Raw genomic sequence first — 18552 nt, 5'->3', positions numbered from 1 at the left:
CTTGATGTTAAATAGAATTCCTTATATTTTTTTAGAATGCTACGGAACAAGTATGACCACACATGTTCCGCACACGTTCTGAGCTTGGATCTGGCCGCACGTGATTAAAGCCTTGAATTTTTGTCATAATTTTATCGCCTAAAAATCTCCTCAGTTTCGGTGCACTGTAAGGGCGCAACTAAGATTTTTCATGGGAGGGGGGGGGGTTGGGGAAGAGTCACAGTGTGTCAAACAGAGGGTATTCACCAGTTTTCGCCATCTGAATATTTTAGGCTTTTGGCTTTAAAAAAAAAAGCTCACAAAAGGATCCCTCCCCCTTAACTTCGTCTTTGCACTGACAATTAGTACCCATGTAATATAACAGACAGCCTCAACCCGGCAGTTTGTATCTTTCCTTAACGTCTTCCTTAATGCCGGCTGTGGTGAAAATAAACGGTGTGCAAAATGCAAAGTATGTTAAGGTTGTGCCATATGCCTCGACCTTATTTCCATCAGTGAAATATGTCCCTCGTGTTTTCAGGAGATTTAATCCGTTCACTTTGGTGAGCTCGATCCTGGAAGCCTGTTGGAGTGCAATTAACTTTCGTCTTACAAGAGAGATCCTTTCCAGCAAATTCAGATCAAAACTTTCATTCCCTCACTCTGCCTTGTTTGTCCACGCAACCTTGCGAACCTGTTGATTCTCAGGAGTAATTTCAATTCTGTTTCCTCCTTTCCTTGGAGGAACCTCTCCCTTGGCTTTCCCACCAGAGAAGCTTGAACGATTCAAATCTCCATTTTCTTTACCTAAAGCACTGTGGTCTGTCTTGCTCATCGCGGAAACTTCCTGCGGATAAATTTTAGATTCCCTTGTCTTAGATCTTCTCTTATTTTTCCCACCAGAACCTGAGTGAGATATTTTGCTTCGTATATCTTCACTTAAATGCTTAGTAAGTTTTATCTTGGTTAAGCCCATTGTATAATGTTTGGATGGAGATGTTTGTATGTTCATGTACGTTTTATCCCAAGTGATTTTCTCAGGCATGTTGATGTCAAATCTTTCAGCTTTCTCTTCGCTTTCATGGGATAAGTTTTGCTCCGGCCTGACCAAAGCACGCGCTTTCGCACTGCTAATCTTTATCTCCCTCTTTCGTTTGCCTGCATGGTTCAAACTTGTAGAATTTCCATTACCATGGACTTGAATAGAGCTACTAACTTCTCTTCCAATGTTATTCTTGAACGCTCCGTTTTCGGCATTATGGTAGGTGTATTGCTCTTCGTTGTATTCGCTAGTTCCAAAGGGATCTTTAAGAAACTGCTTGACGGCACATCGGACTCGAGGTAAACGAGTATAATATATAATCGGGTTAACAGCGCTCGAGAAGTAAGCACAATACCAAGCAATGAATGCAAACCACATTTGAGCCTGGTTCACTTCCTGAAGACCTATCGTAGCAAACACAACGACTGGAATGTGGCAGAATAAATATGCAGCTATTGTAATGAAGATGGTTTTGATAGCTTTTAGGTCCTGTTTAAGTCGAGCCTTGGCCTGCGTAGCACATAGGTTCATCACTCCCCTCTGCAAAAAATAAATACTGGTTATACAACACTTCCTTTTTATGCCTACATTTCAGTGGCAGTTAAACGATAGGGTCTGGGTTAGAGATTTGGATAATATAATAAGCTATATTACGCACGCATTTATTATTGGAGGACAGATGCATTTATGATGTCACTATTGATTCTTCGTTTTATTATGAGAAAGCCTTGCATAATTATCTAAAGCTACTATTTGGCCAATTCGATTCCTCTTGGTTAATAACAAGATAATACATATATACCCGCGTCCATCATCCGTGAGATGATTCCAAAAATACATAAATGACAGATTGAATGACAATTAACAAAACAAAACAAACACAATTTGGTACCTTTTTTTTCTCCACCTGTATTGCACGAGCTGTCAAGCACGACAGTATTACTGCAAAGGAGACAAAAAACGCTCTTGTAGCAGCGACGAAGAGTTTTCCTTGTTTAAAGATCTCAGTTCTGTAGTGAATAACATGCGCATCACCAAGATTGATGTCGGAAAGCAGGATCAAGGATGAGACCGTCGAGATAATACCGACAAACCAAACGAGAGAAATACGGATGACTGCATTCGTCTTTGTTTTCCAAGCAAGATACTTAAAACCATACGAAATTTCCAGGTACTTGTTTACCAAAATGACGAGCATAGAAAGTAGATTTAGTGTCGCAAAGAGCCGATCGAAACCGCACGTGAGAATTCCTAGTGCTTTGCCCCTAAACCAACCAGCCTCTAAAACTGTGTAAATCATATACATAGTAAAGGCTATAACTGCACTTAGAAAATCCACTAGACAAAGATTGGCGATCAAGATGTTCTGAATTGTTCGTAACGACTTAAACCGAGCAATCACAGCGAACATTAGACCGTTGCCGAGTTCACACGCCAATATAAGGATAAATGTCAACGCACTCATGATGACTTTGGTTATAAGTGGTTTTTCTGGATACATAGCGGCTGGAACTGTGATGGCTCAGGAGCTAAAACAAATTATGAGATAAAAAGATGACAGAAACAGGGAAATATTGCTTTAGGCAAAACCGAAATTTCATGTAAATAGTGCATTGAATGACATCCGAACAAAACAAAGGTTCAAAGGAGACCGTGCTAAACAATGGAAAAAATGGGAACGAAGTATTGTTATCACTTTTCGTTTCTGCAGCTGGTTCTAGTTGAATCAATTATGTTCTTTAAGCAGCTTTATAACCAAATGCAGTTGTTAGCCTTGACCTAGAATTCAATACTATTTAATAACCTGGTTTTATCTTAAATTCAATGGATTTGATGCTAATACTTTAGCATCAAAGTCGAATAATTTGCCTAATCATAAAAAATTGCAATTTCCTCCACAGTGATGGGCTTAAAAAGCTCCTATTTTCCACTAATTCATTTGCCAAGTTGTTATAGGACAGTTTGTTAACGGACAGTTCAATAAGCCAATCACATTCAAAGTTGTAGTTGAAATCAACCAATCACCAGAAATCCATTACATTTTGATTGTAGTGATAAACAAATCGGACATCCGCTGCGCGGTCGTCCGATTTTGTTATCACTTGTATGCTTACAGACTGAATTGGACTCCTTTAAGTCCTATTACCATTACTTATCAAATCCGATGATGTTTAAAGGACTAAGAAATTTATGAATAATCACCGCTGGCAATGCTGATGCAACACCACAGGATGCTTGCGTAATAGCTTTATTGGCAAAAATTGATTCTTTAGTAATGAGTTTCTGAGGAATATATAAAAATGTACTCTAAATTTCTCCTTTTTTTTTCAATTGTCTTAATTTAGAATGTGTTCGTATGAAATAAAGTACACTCAGCTCCGAGTCTATTTTGCTATCACTAGTCGAGCAGGGAAAAGTGGCAGCTTAAGGCATAGAGGAATAAAATGGGTGAAGTTTCCAAAGAAACCGTGTCGCTGTTTCGGTTAGAGGTATTACAAGATAATCTGTTAGTTCGACTCCTAGATGTAGCTTGTGAGAAAATAAACCAACGATAGTCCAAGCTTATCTGCGCCTTATGTAAATCCCCGCTTGCAGATTAAGTTTAGTCCTCAGAAAGTGAGTTGCAGTGTCTTCTTGACAGAAATTCAAATGAATAGGAACACTTTGCAAATGAAGTATAATCCCTCAGATAATGTCAGGTTATTCATGATTGGAAAACAAGTAAACACGGCAAACAAGGTCTATATCTTTTTCCAAAGCATTTAAAAATATCAAGCAGTTCTCTAACAATTTTTGGTGTGTGCTTATTATCAGTAACGTGGTAGACATTGCAGATTATCACGTCAGCAAGACGTTGATTTTCAAGTGATGACAGGCCTATTCTGTTGAGCAGTTCAGTAGAGGCTGTTTTTTTTTCCTCAAAACGAAACGGAGGGCATTCTCGTTTATTTTTTACAAATTTATGGCAACTTTGCGTCAAAAATGCAGGTCTCTGATCGGTAGTTAAAATGCAGAAGGATAACAGTGACTTAGAGAAGTTTTCTTGTATGAAATCGGAGAATCATTTTCATTCGCTGGAGTACTGCAGTCTGTCGGGAGATTTTACTGTACACATCGGCTATGAGATCAAATCAGTTCTGGATTATATTTAACTCTAAATCAAAGCCATCAAGTTGAAAAAATACGTAGAATCAGGTTCTTAAATCACAGTCCAATCCTTCCGTCTGGATTTGAATCAATTACCAATTACCTTTTACACCTTAACATCAGTATGCATATTCTCCATAATTTTCTCTATACATTTCTTAAAGTACTGACAAGGAGAATTTGTTTAACAATCAATAGCCACTTAAGTCTGTGATCATTTCCTTTGTTTTCATGACTCCAATGTTTGATTCAGGAGTGATATTTTAAGGAGAAATTAGATGCGAGATGGCATCGTGTCATTAATTCCTCCTCCAACATTCTTATGATTCCTGAATCCATAGTATTTGCCTCTAAATTAACGCTCATTGGAAGATCCTTGAAAGAAAATGGTTTTCGAGTATCAAACCTCAAATCTTGAGGGATCCTCTGATCTGCCCTCTTAAATTGTCTCCCAATTCCCTCTCCACTGCTAAGAGACAAATTTTGTTCTAAATCTTCTGACGAAACCGCTATACCAATCAGAGCTTTGCCATGGCTTTCAACACGGACAGGGTGAGGCGCAAGTATTGTCGGGATCCTTTAGTCTTTTATCAGCGTACTCTGATCTTGCCGAGTTTTCTCCTCTCTTGACTCGAAAATTGCAATGGATGGGTCAGTGGCTTCTCTTTAAAGTCATCTTTTCCAAATGTACGTGTTTCTTAAAGGAACGTATTGATGGCTCGGCGACATCGTCGTAATCGAGAAAAGTATATGATTTGGTTAACGATGCTTGAGAATCCTATCCAGTTCTGAACCTCGGGTTTCAACTGTAGACATGACAAGAGGGGTACGGCAAGCGACATATGCAGCTATTGTAAATGACGATAGTTTTGTATGGCATGTATGCTCAATTTAACCTCTCCCTAAATCATAATAATATGTCACAAACTATAGTTTTTAGATAACAAACAACAAAGATCTCCCTGCAACAAAAATCTTTCCTTGCCCAAGGAACTCAGCTCTGCATTCCCTGCGTTGCTTGAGAACCTCAAAGATCGACAACCGGCGACGGAATGGAGGATATTATTGTCAAAATAATACTGACAAACCAGACAAACGAAACACACATCAACATATTTTTCTTGTCTTCCGTGCAAGAGACTTCGAATCAAACTGAAATGGCCAGGTGCATGCTTGTCAAACTGGCAAGGACCCTATCAGAACCACTGATTCTGATTACCAAGTAGCGTCCACGGTAAAAGAAAATCGTGTAGATCAGGATATTCTGAACTGTGCGTAACGACTTTAACCGAACCATGATCACAGCGAACCTTTCATTTTCAAAAAAAAGAAAAAAAAACACGTTACTGAGTACACACGCTGACAAAGAATAACCGGTTGTAAACACACTGATGACAACTTGGGCAAAATGGTGTTTTTCGAATATTTGGGCTAAACGAAAGCAACATGATTAGTATAATCAGGACGGGGTTTCATGAAGAGAATAAAAAATACCGTTATAGAACTGATGAAAATGCTATTGTTCATGGTGCTTTTTTCGGGTAAATAAACGTTTAATTGTTTGTATCACGATGCAGGAGTCAGGGTAATCAATCGTTTATTGATCGCAACGTTTCGAGTGCCATACTGCATATCTTCGTCAGGCGACAAGGTCGAAAGCTTACGTTTCGCCAGAAAAAATACTGTGGTTTGAACAGGAAAAAGCAGAGCTTTCATTTCCCATCGGAATAAAGATATGTAGGAAAGAAATTTCAAACAAAGAAAATCCAACCAACACACAGAGCGAACTGAAAATTCACAAGGGTAATAGAACGATGAAAATATGACAGAAATAGATTTGTTTTTGTTGCTGTCCTATCACTGAAATAAATATACTGATGTTTGAAGATGAGCGGTTGAAAATATTTCTAGTCACAAAAAGTATTCAACTAACACCTGGCGATAAGCAAAAATAAAAAGAAAAAAGAAAAAGAAGGGAGTTGACCAAGAAGCATTGGAAAATCTTTTAAAAACTAATGTTTTCACCTGCATATTTTCTTTAATGCGGATGGTCTTAGTGATACCATGAAACATCTCCTTTAAGAATTTTTTTAATTAAGGCACGATTAATTTCTGTCAAAGGAAACTTCAGATAGGAAAATGAGAAAATACACATTGGAAATGACTTCCCGAGGCCTAATTTCCAACCAAAAATCGCTTTAAAGTACCCAAGCTGACGTCAGCAAACTTGTCTATAAAAAGGTGATAAGTATCGTCAAAAGTCGGTTTTCAAGATATGTTTTGACCATTTGTGCCTAAAAAAGAGCGAGAGTTTTGATCGAATAGAAGACAAACATGATCAAGGTTGTCTGATGTTTTCCAGGAAAAAAAGAAAATTATAATATCAATTATCTAAACTGCATGGTTGGGACAAGATTCGGAGCTTTAGCAAAATAAACCAAAAGCTTCAATCAACCTATTGAAAGAAACTCTGACATTAAAGGCGGCGATACAGTGCAAAGAATACTGTCTAAAATTTAATTTCATTCATATATTTTGTGTTATATCATAACTATATACGGCTTTCTATACATCTTAAATGATGCTTTTCAGTATTACCTTTGGATAACAGGATCCATCTCAGACGATAATAATTTCCTACCGGAAAGGAAACATGCTTTGTAATAATAATAATAATAATGTTTATTTCTTATATTGCACAGTCTAACATGCGATAATATGATCGAGTGCGCATTACAACACTAAAATCCACCCAACCCAACCCAGGGGAGGACATCCATCACACAGTAATCTCGTGCGTGGGAAATTAACGTGTCCTACCCCAAACCCTGCAGGAGACGGGACCTCCGGCTTAACGTCTTATCCGAGAAGACGAAGCAAGGTGAGTGAAGCGACTTGCTTAAGGCCACAACGTAGTGCCCCATCCAGGACTCGAACCCGGGCCGTCCGACCCAGAGTCCAGCGCTCTGACCACTGGGCCACTCACGCCTCACAATCCCTTGTACAGGGATTAGGCGAAAAGCAATTTCCTGTTCAAAAAGATCATACTGATGACAGTGAAAAAGGAGAAGGCATAAATAAATAGGTAGAAATAAAATAGAAATATCATTTGTCAATTTTGAGGTCGACCGTCGTCTGAGGAAAGATTGTGTTTGAGTCCCCAACGAGGAATGGAATCTGTAGACCATCGAATTTGTGCTCCGATGCTCTGTCACTGAGCCACAGAGTCTCTAAAGTGAGCTTGGCAAATACAACGTCCATATGAAATACGCGTCCTGTCTACAGCTAGGATCAGCAGTGTTGAAATCGCCCTGTAAATAGAAGAGATACTAATGTCTTTGTTATTACCAATTTTGTCTCTGCAGATTATGTACTCCGCCATTCTTATTTTTCCATCAGTTATAGGTATTAAGAATTCTTTTAATTCAACCAGAAATTCAGCTTAGGTTACTTTTCCTTATCTGTTCTTTTCTTCGCTTTGAAAATAAATAAATAAAATGTGTATTTATGCTGTCCTTTTTCCCTCAAAACCTAAACCCGATTCAAGACTAAACTAACGAGAATCCGTTAACAGCTCTCGTTAAAACTTCCTAGAAACGATACCCATACAAAGTGGACCGTTCCAAGACAGTTTCTGCTGAGAAATAACTTCCGGGAATAAGGCTTTTGCTTTGTGACACCATAGTCGCAAGAAAGGTGAGAAACCATTGCAATATGATTGGATCAGAATCAAACTGTATTAACAAGTTGAGATCGTTTCGCTGACGATCAGGGCTCAGTTGTTCAAAGATTAGATAAAAGTCTACTGCGGATCGAGATAAATGACTATCCCATGGATAAATGTTAACAACACGTAAAGTGCTATCCGCCGAACAGATATTTATCTAGTGGATAGCGTCACCCCCCCCCCCCCCCTTCGAACAACGGGGTCCGTTCACTAGTTTCGCTTAAGTGTTACAAAGCGTTTGGTGATTTCATCGACTCGTGATCGACCAATAGGTCAAGAGAGAGTTAGGTCGTTTCAATGCAAATTGAAAGTCGATTTGATACCTAACGACTCGTAGGTGAAACGACTGGCTGACTGACGATTCAGAGCGAAAGCGGTGGCCCGCTGGCTAAGCCCATCCCCTTTCTCAACTAGGTGTCCGCCTAAAAGCCATAGAAATTAGATGGCACGATTGAACCTACTCACTTCCATGATATTAATCTTTTCCTTATTTTTTTATGTTATTCCTTGTTTTTGGTATGATGGTGTTGCTTTTCATGTGACATTCATTTTCCTTCCGGGTTGAGACCATGATTGCACCACGTTTGAAGAATTTTCTGTACAACAATGGTCCGAAGTTTTACATTCCACAATGTCTTGTGGACAACGGAGCCTGATATCCCTCTCGTGTTGTATTTCAAGCTTATTTCATTGACAACAAAGACTGCTCTTTCAAAGCGCTGCAGATCCTGCCGTTTTTTATTGAAAATTTTGGACCAAAATAGACTGAATGTCCCATTGAGTATAGCAAATTGGCTGTAAGAAACCGTTATGAATTTGACCAGAAAGCGATCTATTTTGACTGAAGAGCTCTTTCTGGAGAAGATAGAGAAAAGCGCATACTTTTAACAGGCTGATTTCCGTGCTGCTCAATTAAGCCCCTATTTCGAACCGTGGATGGGCGCTTATTCTGTGATGAGAAACTGACTTTTTGTCCTTACGCAAGTAAGAATCAGTTTAACAATAAATGTTTGGCTCGAAGCCTCGTTTCGAAAGTGAGGGCCCATGGAATACAAAAATGGCCCCTCAGTTGAACAAGCCAAATACTTTCCAAATACTTACTCAACTACTTTCCACAAAAATAGGGAAAGAACTTGACCGGTTCCTCCTTCGTACGTTAAAGACTTTTCTGATCATCAACTCTCGTCACTCGTTTTACTCGGAAAATCACGAGGTCGGCTCGTGAGTCTGCTTATCATCGGCCTTCCGGTCTTGATTTGCATCATCCTCCTCCTGATTTTCATGTTTGATACAAGTATAGACCGGAAACCACCTAATGCGTCTACGAGGTACATTCTCTCTGCGGATCACTCTCGTGTTGTATTTTAAGCTTATTTCATTGACAACAAAGACTGCTCTTTCAAAGCGCTGCAGATCCTGCCGTTTTTTATTGAAAATTTTGGACCAAAATAGACTGAATGTCCCACTGGGTATAGCAAATTGGCTGTAAGAAATTGTTATGAATTTGACCAGAAAGCGATCTATTATGACTAAAGAGCTCTTTCTGGAGAAGATAGAGAAAAGCGCATACTTTTAACAGGCTGATTTCCGTGCTGCTCAATTAAACCTCTGTTTCGAACCGTGGATGGGCGCTTATTCTGTGATGAGAAACTGACTTTTTGTTCTTACACAAGTAAGAATCAGTTTAACATTATATAATAAGCTCAGTTATGCACGCATTCTGATTGGTTCTCAGTTATGATCTATTGGAGGTCAGACTATAGATGACGTCATCATTAAAGCTTTTTTTTCAATTCTTTATTATATAAAACAAATAGATTCCAAGTTGATGAACATGGAGCAAGCTCCTTTTGATGCGAAGACCGCTAGATAAGACTGATGCTTACTGCATTAATCAACAAGGCAGAGGCAATTGTGTTAGCTCAGTCTTTCGTAAGAAATTTAAAAAAAATACAACATCAATTGTTGTTACTCACTCTTGCAGATAAATTATGGCATTGAAATTACAATAATAGATAATGCTCTTGTTTCATAGAAAGGACGCCAAGGTCCCATGACGAGGCTGTTTTAATCGTTTCAGCTTTAAGAAGGAAACTGGCTAAGTTTCAGAGCTAGTTTGATAAATAGCTGAAAGGCTTTCCTTCTTAGATTCTTCATTTAGTACAGAGCGAGAGTTTCGATAACCGACGTTTGCTTAGTTCATTTCGAGGTAAGTGTTACACAACACGGGTAGACGGCGTTCCTGAAATCGTAAATAATAATTTCGTCAACAGGGTCTTTCACAAACATTAAATAGTGTCGAGTAAAATGACAAAACATTTACCCAAATTCTACATGCTATCGCAAACGTCTGCATGACATCAAGTGAAACAGTTTTTAAGCCTGTTGCAAAAAATTGTAATTGAGGTCAGGTGATCACGCTATGAGAAATTTGCATTTATGTTCTTTGCGAAATGTTTATCGATGTATTGTGATCACCTTTCTAATGACGATTCCATCATGCGATGGAATTGCAAGTTGCACGCCATCTATTGGAATGACCGAAACAAGTCGCTGTCATCTGTACATCTGTGACAAAGTAAGCTTTGCAACGGTATGGAGGTTAATTCACTTTTATAAGCAATTAACATTTAAAAGTTATTACCTTGCAGTGAAGAGGAAATCGTGTTGAGGAATTTGGTACTGTGTTAAAAAATCTGTTCTGTTCGGTTGTACATAGAGGTGTTGTTAGTTGTTGATTAATCTTTGCGGTAACAGTGTTGCACAGACAATTTCATTTATTTATTTTAATCATTGTTGTGCAGCTCCGAGTCCAAAACGGCGCAACTTGCATATTAATGATTCATCATGATGAAATATACAGAGGCCTGTTTCTACATTTCAGAAGAGTCAGAACCCAAAATTACGGCAGTCACGCGACCGAAAAATTCCTTTGAACAGTCAACCATGGCAAAAAAGTTAAAAATTACAAAATGACATTTACTGAGTCAGTAGCCAGCTTTGAGCTTCAGATTATCTATTTTGTTTGGCATTTATCTGTACTGCTTCAGTAAAGCGCTCGTGTAAATGAATGAGCTGCGCAGGAAGCCCACACAAAGTTTCGAAGCAGATTAAGTAATTTCAAAGTGCATGGGCATTACTTAACTGCACATCAAGAATTTTACTGTTACTACGGGTTACTATTTGCAGATTTCTAAGCTTGCTGCAAAATGTTGAAGTACGTGGAATCGAGATCGCCAATGGACAATAGCTACCACAGAACTGACGGCGCAGCCACTGTTGGGATTATTCCCGAACCCAACCGAGCGGGAAGTCTCGGAAAATCACGAGGTTGGCTCGTGAATTTGCTTATCATCGGCCTTCCGGTCTTGATTTGCATCATCCTCCTCCTAATTTTCATGTTTGCTACAAGTATAGACCGAAAACCACCTTACGTGTCCACTAGGTGCATTCTCTCTGCGGAGTCAAACAGCTCCAACCTGACAGCGACTCTGAAGAAAATTCAAACAGAGTATTTCCGAGTGTTATGGCCCGAGAGGATTTACAGGAAACCCGGAGTAAAGCCCGAAGAAATTCGAGCGACGTTCCGACCGTGGGACCCGAGCCCGAACACTATTAAGAACAAAACAGACACGGCAATGAAACTACTTTCAGAACTGAATTCTTTAAAGATCAACACGACGTTACTAAAGATTCGAGAAAGAAAGGCTGTTCACGTTGCTAAGGCAATATTACTGAATAATAACGACTGGGCGCCTTTAGGACAAAATTACTACGCGGGGGACTGGATGTTAGGACCTGACGTTTTCTGTTGGCAACCTATTTGCCAGGTATACGCACATCTGAGTGCAGTGATCGGGTATTTCAAGCCACATAATTTAACTGATTTGAAAAAATTGGACGAGCTCTTTGATCAGGTCAACGAGACATTCGAGACATACATCGAAAACTTAAAACTGGGCGTACGAACTGGGTACGTGCGAAACAAAGAAGCTTGTGAGGTTGGCTTGCACAACTTGCAGTACTTTTCTTATCGAAATATTGCTCTGGAAAACGAAACAGGTGGGGATCTTTTTTAACTCATCTACAGTTGTTGCAGAAAAGTTGTCGGAAAAAGTGAACGGGACAAATACAGAAGGCATTGTGGGTAGTTTTCAGGTCACGGTTCTTTGACCAGTGTCTCAGTATTCAGAGAAATTTGAGAGAACATCGCTTTATCGAAGGGGCATAGCGAATTTGATTAATTTCTTTTCTTCGTAGGACTGACTTTTTATTCTAAAATTGATGAAAAACGTTAGGGAGAAAAAGAACGAGCTGACCCTGCTGAATGACGAAAACGATGGAAGCTTAACGCAACCAAATTCGAGTGCTCTAAAGAAAAATGTTTACAGCGTAACATTCTATCGTTCTGTTCCTTTCATATCCAAGTGCATGTCGGTATTTATCCCCTGTTGATTGGTCCTTGTCCAAATTTATTTGTTTACTTATAAATGGTTGTTGATTACCGGATACCCAGATTGACTTTCGCGCGACTTAGTCCCTTTTTCCGACAACCATTCTATAAACAGCTGTACACAATGTGCAAGGGACTACAATATGATCTTTTAGATTTTTGCGATAGGTTAGCCCGTTATTAATCAGTTCTTTCTCTTCCATGCTGGCAGTTTTCTATAATCTCCATGTCCAACTGGGTCCGCAAAGAACAAATTTTCTTTGAAACAAGGTCTTCACACGACTACTTTCTCGTCTTCTTCTTTTACAGAGCTTTATCTTGAAAAACTAGCTTTCAATTGGATCTCCGCTTTTGCCGAAAGTCGCTCTCTGGTGTGATGACCCACATTCCATGTTGGCAAATTCAATCAAAACTCAGTAATTTCAAAATGCAATGATGAAGGGTGCAATTCCAAGCATTACTATCAGGTTTTTATACACTGATTAGAGTGCGTCTGGTATCGTTCAAAATCTTCATCATTTCACATATATCTTTCGTCATAGGTGTCTTCAAAGAATTTTTCTCAACAGAGGTTCAATCTGACAAATTCTACGACAAATTGTCCAAGAGTGACAAGAAAAAATGGAAAGACGAATACAAAGAAGATGTTGCGGCTTACTTCAAGCGCTCTCTCGTAACGAAGATTGGAAACGCGACTATAAAAATGCTACGGTTTGTTTCACATCTTTCCCCTATCATGTCGGGTCTGTTAAATATGAGCAACACATAAATACCTATTTGATTCGTAAAAGAACTTTGAGCTATTTCTGGATTTGATTACAATTCTGAAATTTCTCATCCCAGTGCAAATATTTTTGCAGTCCTTTGATCAGAGCTCTGAGTGAGGGAAAACAACAACTGATGAAGCTACAACCAATCACTGAAAAGCTCAGCATCACAAGGAACCAATTAGAACTACAAGTAAATACATGAAAACGACGTTAAGCACCGGAAAACGCGATTTACCAGGTCACAAGTTTTCAAGACCAATTGTAGAGCGTATTTTTACCCCTGTTTCCCCCACATCGGGGAGGGGGAGGACCACCTTATTTGTCCTACACGGATATGTGCCAAAGTAAAATCAATGCAATGTTAAACTGCTCCATTTTTTATTTTCCACACCAGATATGTGAAAGGAGAACACCTGAGCAACTGCGCCCCAGAGACAGTGGTCAGCGGTCTAAAAAAATTGCCTCTACCTTATGTGTACAAAAACTTAGCCGCTGACACCAACCAACCGGCAATGCAGAAACTCCCCACTAATGAGCCACTCCAGGGAAGTGATACATACAAATCACTGATGAGATTTTTTACAACATTTAATATCACGGCAGAGAAGCTAAGGAAAAAGACTCAAGAACGTTTGAACGAACTATATCCACAGGTAAACTTTAAGAGCCCAGTACACTATGCTGTTTCATCGACAACCTGTGATAAACTCAGGTACTCATATCTCCTCGACCATATGGTGACACAAGAAAATTTGCAAAGGCAAAATATGTTTGCGCAAATTATTAGGCGAGACTGTTGTGAAACTAAACTTATATTACATGTTACCTGTGGAAAATTTCTCCAACGGTTATTCCTCGAAAACTATACTTGTTACTTGTCGTGTTTATTTTCGGAAGCTCCTCCGTAGGATAGAGGGAGTAGTAACATTCAAAATAGCAGAATCGGAAGCCGAAGGAGGAGTGGCCTACACTGTTGTCTTTTGAGGACATGACAGGCTTCAAGATACTCATAAAAAGCCCCCCTCCCCTGCCCCCTCGGTAAATTTCACTACTTCCATATTACAAAAACCTAAGGTAACGTAAGAGTTTTTTTGTCTCTCTAAACAATAAACCAGGTTGAGAAACTGGCTCAAGATTACACTGGTATCAAGAACAACGTGTCTGCCATAAACGCTTTTACAAGAGAAATGCAGGAACAGAAAATGTACTTTAACGACAAACCCTTCCCTGATAATGAGACCAGCGACGATGCCTTTATCAAATGTCATGACGACGCAAGCGCCAAGGCTTATTGCCCCAAACGATACAAAGCAATGCAGGCTTGGATAAAAAATTCAAAAGAGGCAAGTAGCTTTGGAAGGCTGTTAAGGATGAGTGACAATTCAGAGCAAAAGCGATGGTCCGCTAACTTAGCCCACCCACTTGCTCAATTAGGTTTTCCCCCTTAAAAGCCATAAAAAATAAGAAGCGCGGTTGAATCTGCTCACTTTCATGACACTAATCTTTTCCTTACTTCGTTTTTGTTGTTGTTGTTGTTGTTTTTTTGAATACCGCACTCGTTTCTTACATGAATTCTTTATTCCCGCAGGTTAACAACATAATCAAACCATATTTAAAGAATTTTTTATATGACAGTGGTCCAAAGAATTGTATTCCAAAATGTCCTGTGGACATCAAAGCCTGGTATCATCCTCATTCTGTATTTCAAGCCTATTTCATTGGCAACAAAGACTGCTCATACAAAGCGCAGCAGATCCTGCCCTTTTTTGTCGAAAATTTTGGGCCAAAATGGACTGAATATACCACGATGATACATGAATTTGCGGGACATCACGTCGAGGTAAGCCTTAGCTTAGACACCTAATCCACCGCACACCCAATCACGGTCTCCAGAACGGGCTACTCGACGCGACAAATCGCTTCCATAAATCTTTCCTTTATACTCCATTTACTAGATTTTAGAAAGGGTTACGCGAGGCAACTAATGGCCGAGACGTGCCTTTCTTTCATAAAGTCGATATTGTTTTTTAGTGTGAATCACATGTGGCGTCAAATCGACGCAACATGTCGCGAAAAGTCGTGGGATAGTGTCGCAACGAGGGTTTGCTTTGTGTGGTACAACCAAGGTTGTGAACATTCTGTGAAAATAACAAAATTTCGCGCTTGATCTGAAACCACAACTTGTGATCTCTTGGCTCATGACATAGCCCTCGGATTTTAGTGACAGTGAAAAGGGAGTCAAATTGAGATACATCTTTTAGTAGAAAAGACAAACCAATAGACAGCCGACACACACTGAACACATTTGAGAGAGGATTTCATTTGTCTCTGATCAAGGCTCGAAGCAGTATCAACCAAACGAAAAATTTCGTTTTAAATGGTTAAGAATATATGAAAGTCATATATTTGAACTACGAATAAAGACGTAAATGAAAGTGATCCTCGCAGTAATGTGCACATTATTATTATTATACATTATAACATTATTATTATCATTACACATTATTATTTTCACTACTGCCTAAGTAGTGCACATTACTGCGAGGATCACTTTCATTCACGTCCTTATCCGCAGTTCAAATATATGACTTTCATATATTCTTAACCATTTATTCATCACTTCACGGGTTTATTTAATACCAACTTCATGTCCAGCTCACAGTTGGCTTGTTAGCTCAGTTGGTAGAGCGCTGTGCCGGTATCGCAGAGGTCATGGGTTCAAATCCCGTACAGGCCTGAATTTTTTTCAGGCCTTATTTTCACTACTGCCTAAGTAGTGCACATTACTGCGAGGATCACTTTCATTAACGTCTTTATCCGCAGTTCAAATATATGACTTTCATATATTCTTAACCATTTATTCATCACTTCACGGGTTTATTTAGAACCAACTTCATGACCAGCTCCCAGTTGGCTTGTTAGCTCAATTGGTAGAGCGCTGCACCGGTATCGTAGAGGTCATGGGTTCAAATCCCGTACAGGCCTGAATTTTTTTCAGGCCTTATTTTCACTACTGCCTAAGTAGTGCACATTACTGCGAGGATCATTTTCATTCACAAATTTCGTTTTGTTGTGATGTACGGCGAATAGTTCTTCATGTTGTTTCACTACCATTACTGATAAGTATTGGACTTTGCTGCGCGCTTCGAGCTCCGCTATAAAATAAGTTTAACAAGTTATATGCACGTTATGTTTCACCGCCAGGTTCAAAGCTTCACAGAATATTTCCAAAGTGACTGTAAAGACTCAATTGCTTGGTTAAACGCCCCAAACTACTTTATAGCTATAACAGAAGGCTGGGCTGCTTATGCAGAGGACCAGCTTTATCCAGAGGACACAACACTTTACAGCTCTAAAACAAACAAAACAATTCTGCGTCAGAAATATGGCATGTTGTACTATCAGGTAAGTTTATTTTCTATGGAGGGGGAACGGCAAACATACGTGTAAGGAGTGGAACCTTGCTTGTGAAGAATTTGACTTAATCTGAACAAGAGCCAATCACTAGAATTGTAAAACTTATGCACACCAGTTGCAAAAACGTGAAAAATACATAATTTTTTAAAGGACTCAATAACTTTGCATGATTTATTCTTTGCAGTTACTTCACGCCCTCAGAGCTATGGCTGACATCGATTTACACTTCTATGGGAAACAAGTGAGCGAAATACGAGAGTTGTACCGCAAGTACGTATGGGAAGATAATAACAACCAAGTCAACAAAGACATACGACGAATACAAAGCATGCCAGGATTTGTAACAAGTTACATGATTGGTCATTTGGAAATTGAACGTGTCAGGAAAATGGCCGAGAAGGAGCTGGGCAACGAATTTTCGCTGAAAGATTTTCATTACGAGATTTTCCGTGAAGGAGAATTTCCGTTAGATTATTTAGAGGAACATATTACAGCATACATTGCTTGCAAGAAAAATCCCACTCAAATTGGTTGTAGTGAAATGATATGAATTTGACTACAAAGTGATATATTTTGACCAAAGAGCTTTTTCAGGAGGACGTAGAGTAAAGCGCATAGTTTTAAATACCATTTCCGTGTTTTTCAAGCCTGTTTGGGGAACGAGGGCAAGTGCATACTCTTTGATAAGAATCTGGTTTGTTGTTTTTGAGTAGATACGACTCATTCCGACATACTAAACTGAAGTTTGGCAAAAAGGCTCAATAAAAAAAAAAAAAAGGATTCGTGGGAACCCAGAAATGGCCCACTCGGTTGAAAAAGTCAAAAATGTTGAAAGTTCTCGACTAGCTCTCCTTCTTAAGTGAGAACTTTTTCTTGATCTCTTATCACTTTTTATCAATCAATGCTTTCAAAAACTGTTTGAAAATTATTTGTCAACGATTTGATTCAGACCAATTTTGAAAAGGAGATTGCTTTTGAAAATGTCTACGCAAATTAGGCTTTAGCTTTTTAATTTTATTAAAGCTGTTTAGTTTTCTGTGTCGTAGATATTCGTCAATAATATGATGCATTATATTTACTGTTAATAAAGAAAAATTTAGTTTAAAGAAGATGAGTCTTAGAAAGTTAATTATGGCTTACAATATACCCTCACCTCCAACAGTCACATTGTAACCAGGTGGCCACAGCTTATTGGGGTCTGGGAACGAAATGCGATGACCATTTTTGTATAGGTAACAACATGATTGCGAGTGTAATTTGGTGTTAATAAATACGAGTAAACTTTCAAAGACAAGCGCTTAATTACACTAAATTGCACGAGAAATCATTTTGTTACTTGTTAATAAATTTACATGAAAAAGCATCGCAGAAAGTAAAGACGCGTACTATTTATAATTTGCAGTCGTGTTACAACTTTGCACTCTTGTTACATGAAAAATGCACTCGTTTTCAGCCAATCAGACGCGTGTAATTTTCTCATGTATATCATTAGGTACATTAAGTAACGTATCCATTGAAATCTAGAATGCAGGTAGATATATTCAAATCAGTAAAGCAGTAAATTCTTATGTCTCTTTACTTTGCTTCGTGTAAAAAAAAAAATTAAAAACTTAGTCGAAAGTTATTCTAAATAGTTTTATATAAAGTCTTAATTTTCTCCACTTTTTTTTCTTACAAGTCTTCAATACTTAAAGCCAGCACGTGATCTCTTTGTGCCTTCCCACCAATCTACGTGAGTTGATTTGGAAAAATACCGGGGATCGTAGGCGCCCCCTCCACTGTTCGATAATTGTGTAGACATGTTATGGTTTTTATTGGCTATATCCTTCGATAATTAGATTTACAAGATTCCAAGTTTCTAACTCGTCAAAAAGAAACTATCCGTTCTCGTGGACAACAACTTCTCTCGAAGGCTTAAATTCAATTCTGGTATATAAAAGCTATGCGTGTGTCAATAAACACACGTCCTTTGATAAGATAAACAGTATTCGGTTTCATGTTCGGTTCTAATTAAAAA

The 18552-nt window shown here is 38.8% G+C and overlaps 2 protein-coding genes and 1 non-coding gene across 4 annotated transcripts; 2 read left to right on the top strand and 1 right to left on the bottom strand.

The window, feature by feature from the left end:
• Nucleotides 1-637: 637 nt before the first annotated feature.
• On the bottom strand, nucleotides 638-2066 carry LOC149044757 (uncharacterized). Its single transcript, XM_089207866.1, has 2 exons — nucleotides 1914-2066; nucleotides 638-1561 (listed from the first exon to the last, which is right to left on the bottom strand). The coding sequence occupies exon 2, from the start codon at nucleotides 1550-1552 to the stop codon at nucleotides 638-640; it is 915 nt and encodes a 304-aa protein (XP_089063992.1). The 5' UTR covers nucleotides 1553-1561; nucleotides 1914-2066.
• Nucleotides 2067-9905: 7839 nt separating this feature from the next.
• Nucleotides 9906-17641, top strand: LOC113676961 (uncharacterized). Of its 2 annotated transcripts, none has more exons than XM_027193705.2 (8): nucleotides 9906-10104; nucleotides 11085-11957; nucleotides 12891-13059; nucleotides 13513-13771; nucleotides 14234-14461; nucleotides 14707-14958; nucleotides 16323-16523; nucleotides 16720-17641. In XM_027193705.2, exons 2-8 carry the CDS (start codon nucleotides 11105-11107, stop codon nucleotides 17083-17085), a joined length of 2328 nt encoding a protein of 775 aa, XP_027049506.2. In that variant the 5' UTR covers nucleotides 9906-10104; nucleotides 11085-11104; the 3' UTR covers nucleotides 17086-17641. The 2 variants fall into 2 exon arrangements, with proteins under 2 accessions (XP_027049506.2, XP_089064411.1); XM_089208285.1 differs by lacking the exon at nucleotides 9906-10104 and adding an exon at nucleotides 10331-10473.
• On the top strand, nucleotides 15783-15855 carry Trnat-ggu (transfer RNA threonine (anticodon GGU)). Its single transcript has one exon. It is a non-coding gene; the product is annotated as a tRNA-Thr (tRNA).
• Nucleotides 17642-18552: the final 911 nt, after the last annotated feature.

This window comes from Pocillopora damicornis, chromosome 5 (assembly GCF_964200805.1).
Source record: "Pocillopora damicornis chromosome 5, jaPocDami1.2, whole genome shotgun sequence".
NCBI classification, from domain to species: domain Eukaryota; kingdom Metazoa; phylum Cnidaria; class Anthozoa; order Scleractinia; family Pocilloporidae; genus Pocillopora; species Pocillopora damicornis.
Note: the sequence above shows the minus strand (reverse complement) of the source record. Positions and strands in the feature narration are given on the sequence as shown.

Excerpts from the sequence above, each read along its gene's own strand:
- LOC149044757 (XM_089207866.1), bottom strand. The coding sequence starts at position 1,552 with ATGAACCTATGTGCTACGCAGGCCAAGGCTCGACTTAAACAGGACCTA.
- LOC113676961 (XM_027193705.2), top strand. The coding sequence starts at position 11,105 with ATGTTGAAGTACGTGGAATCGAGATCGCCAATGGACAATAGCTACCAC. Across the intron at positions 11,958-12,890 it reads TGCTCTGGAAAACGAAACAG|GTGTCTTCAAAGAATTTTTC; the intron begins GTGGGGATCTTT and ends CTTTCGTCATAG. Across the intron at positions 14,959-16,322 it reads TTGCGGGACATCACGTCGAG|GTTCAAAGCTTCACAGAATA; the intron begins GTAAGCCTTAGC and ends TTTCACCGCCAG.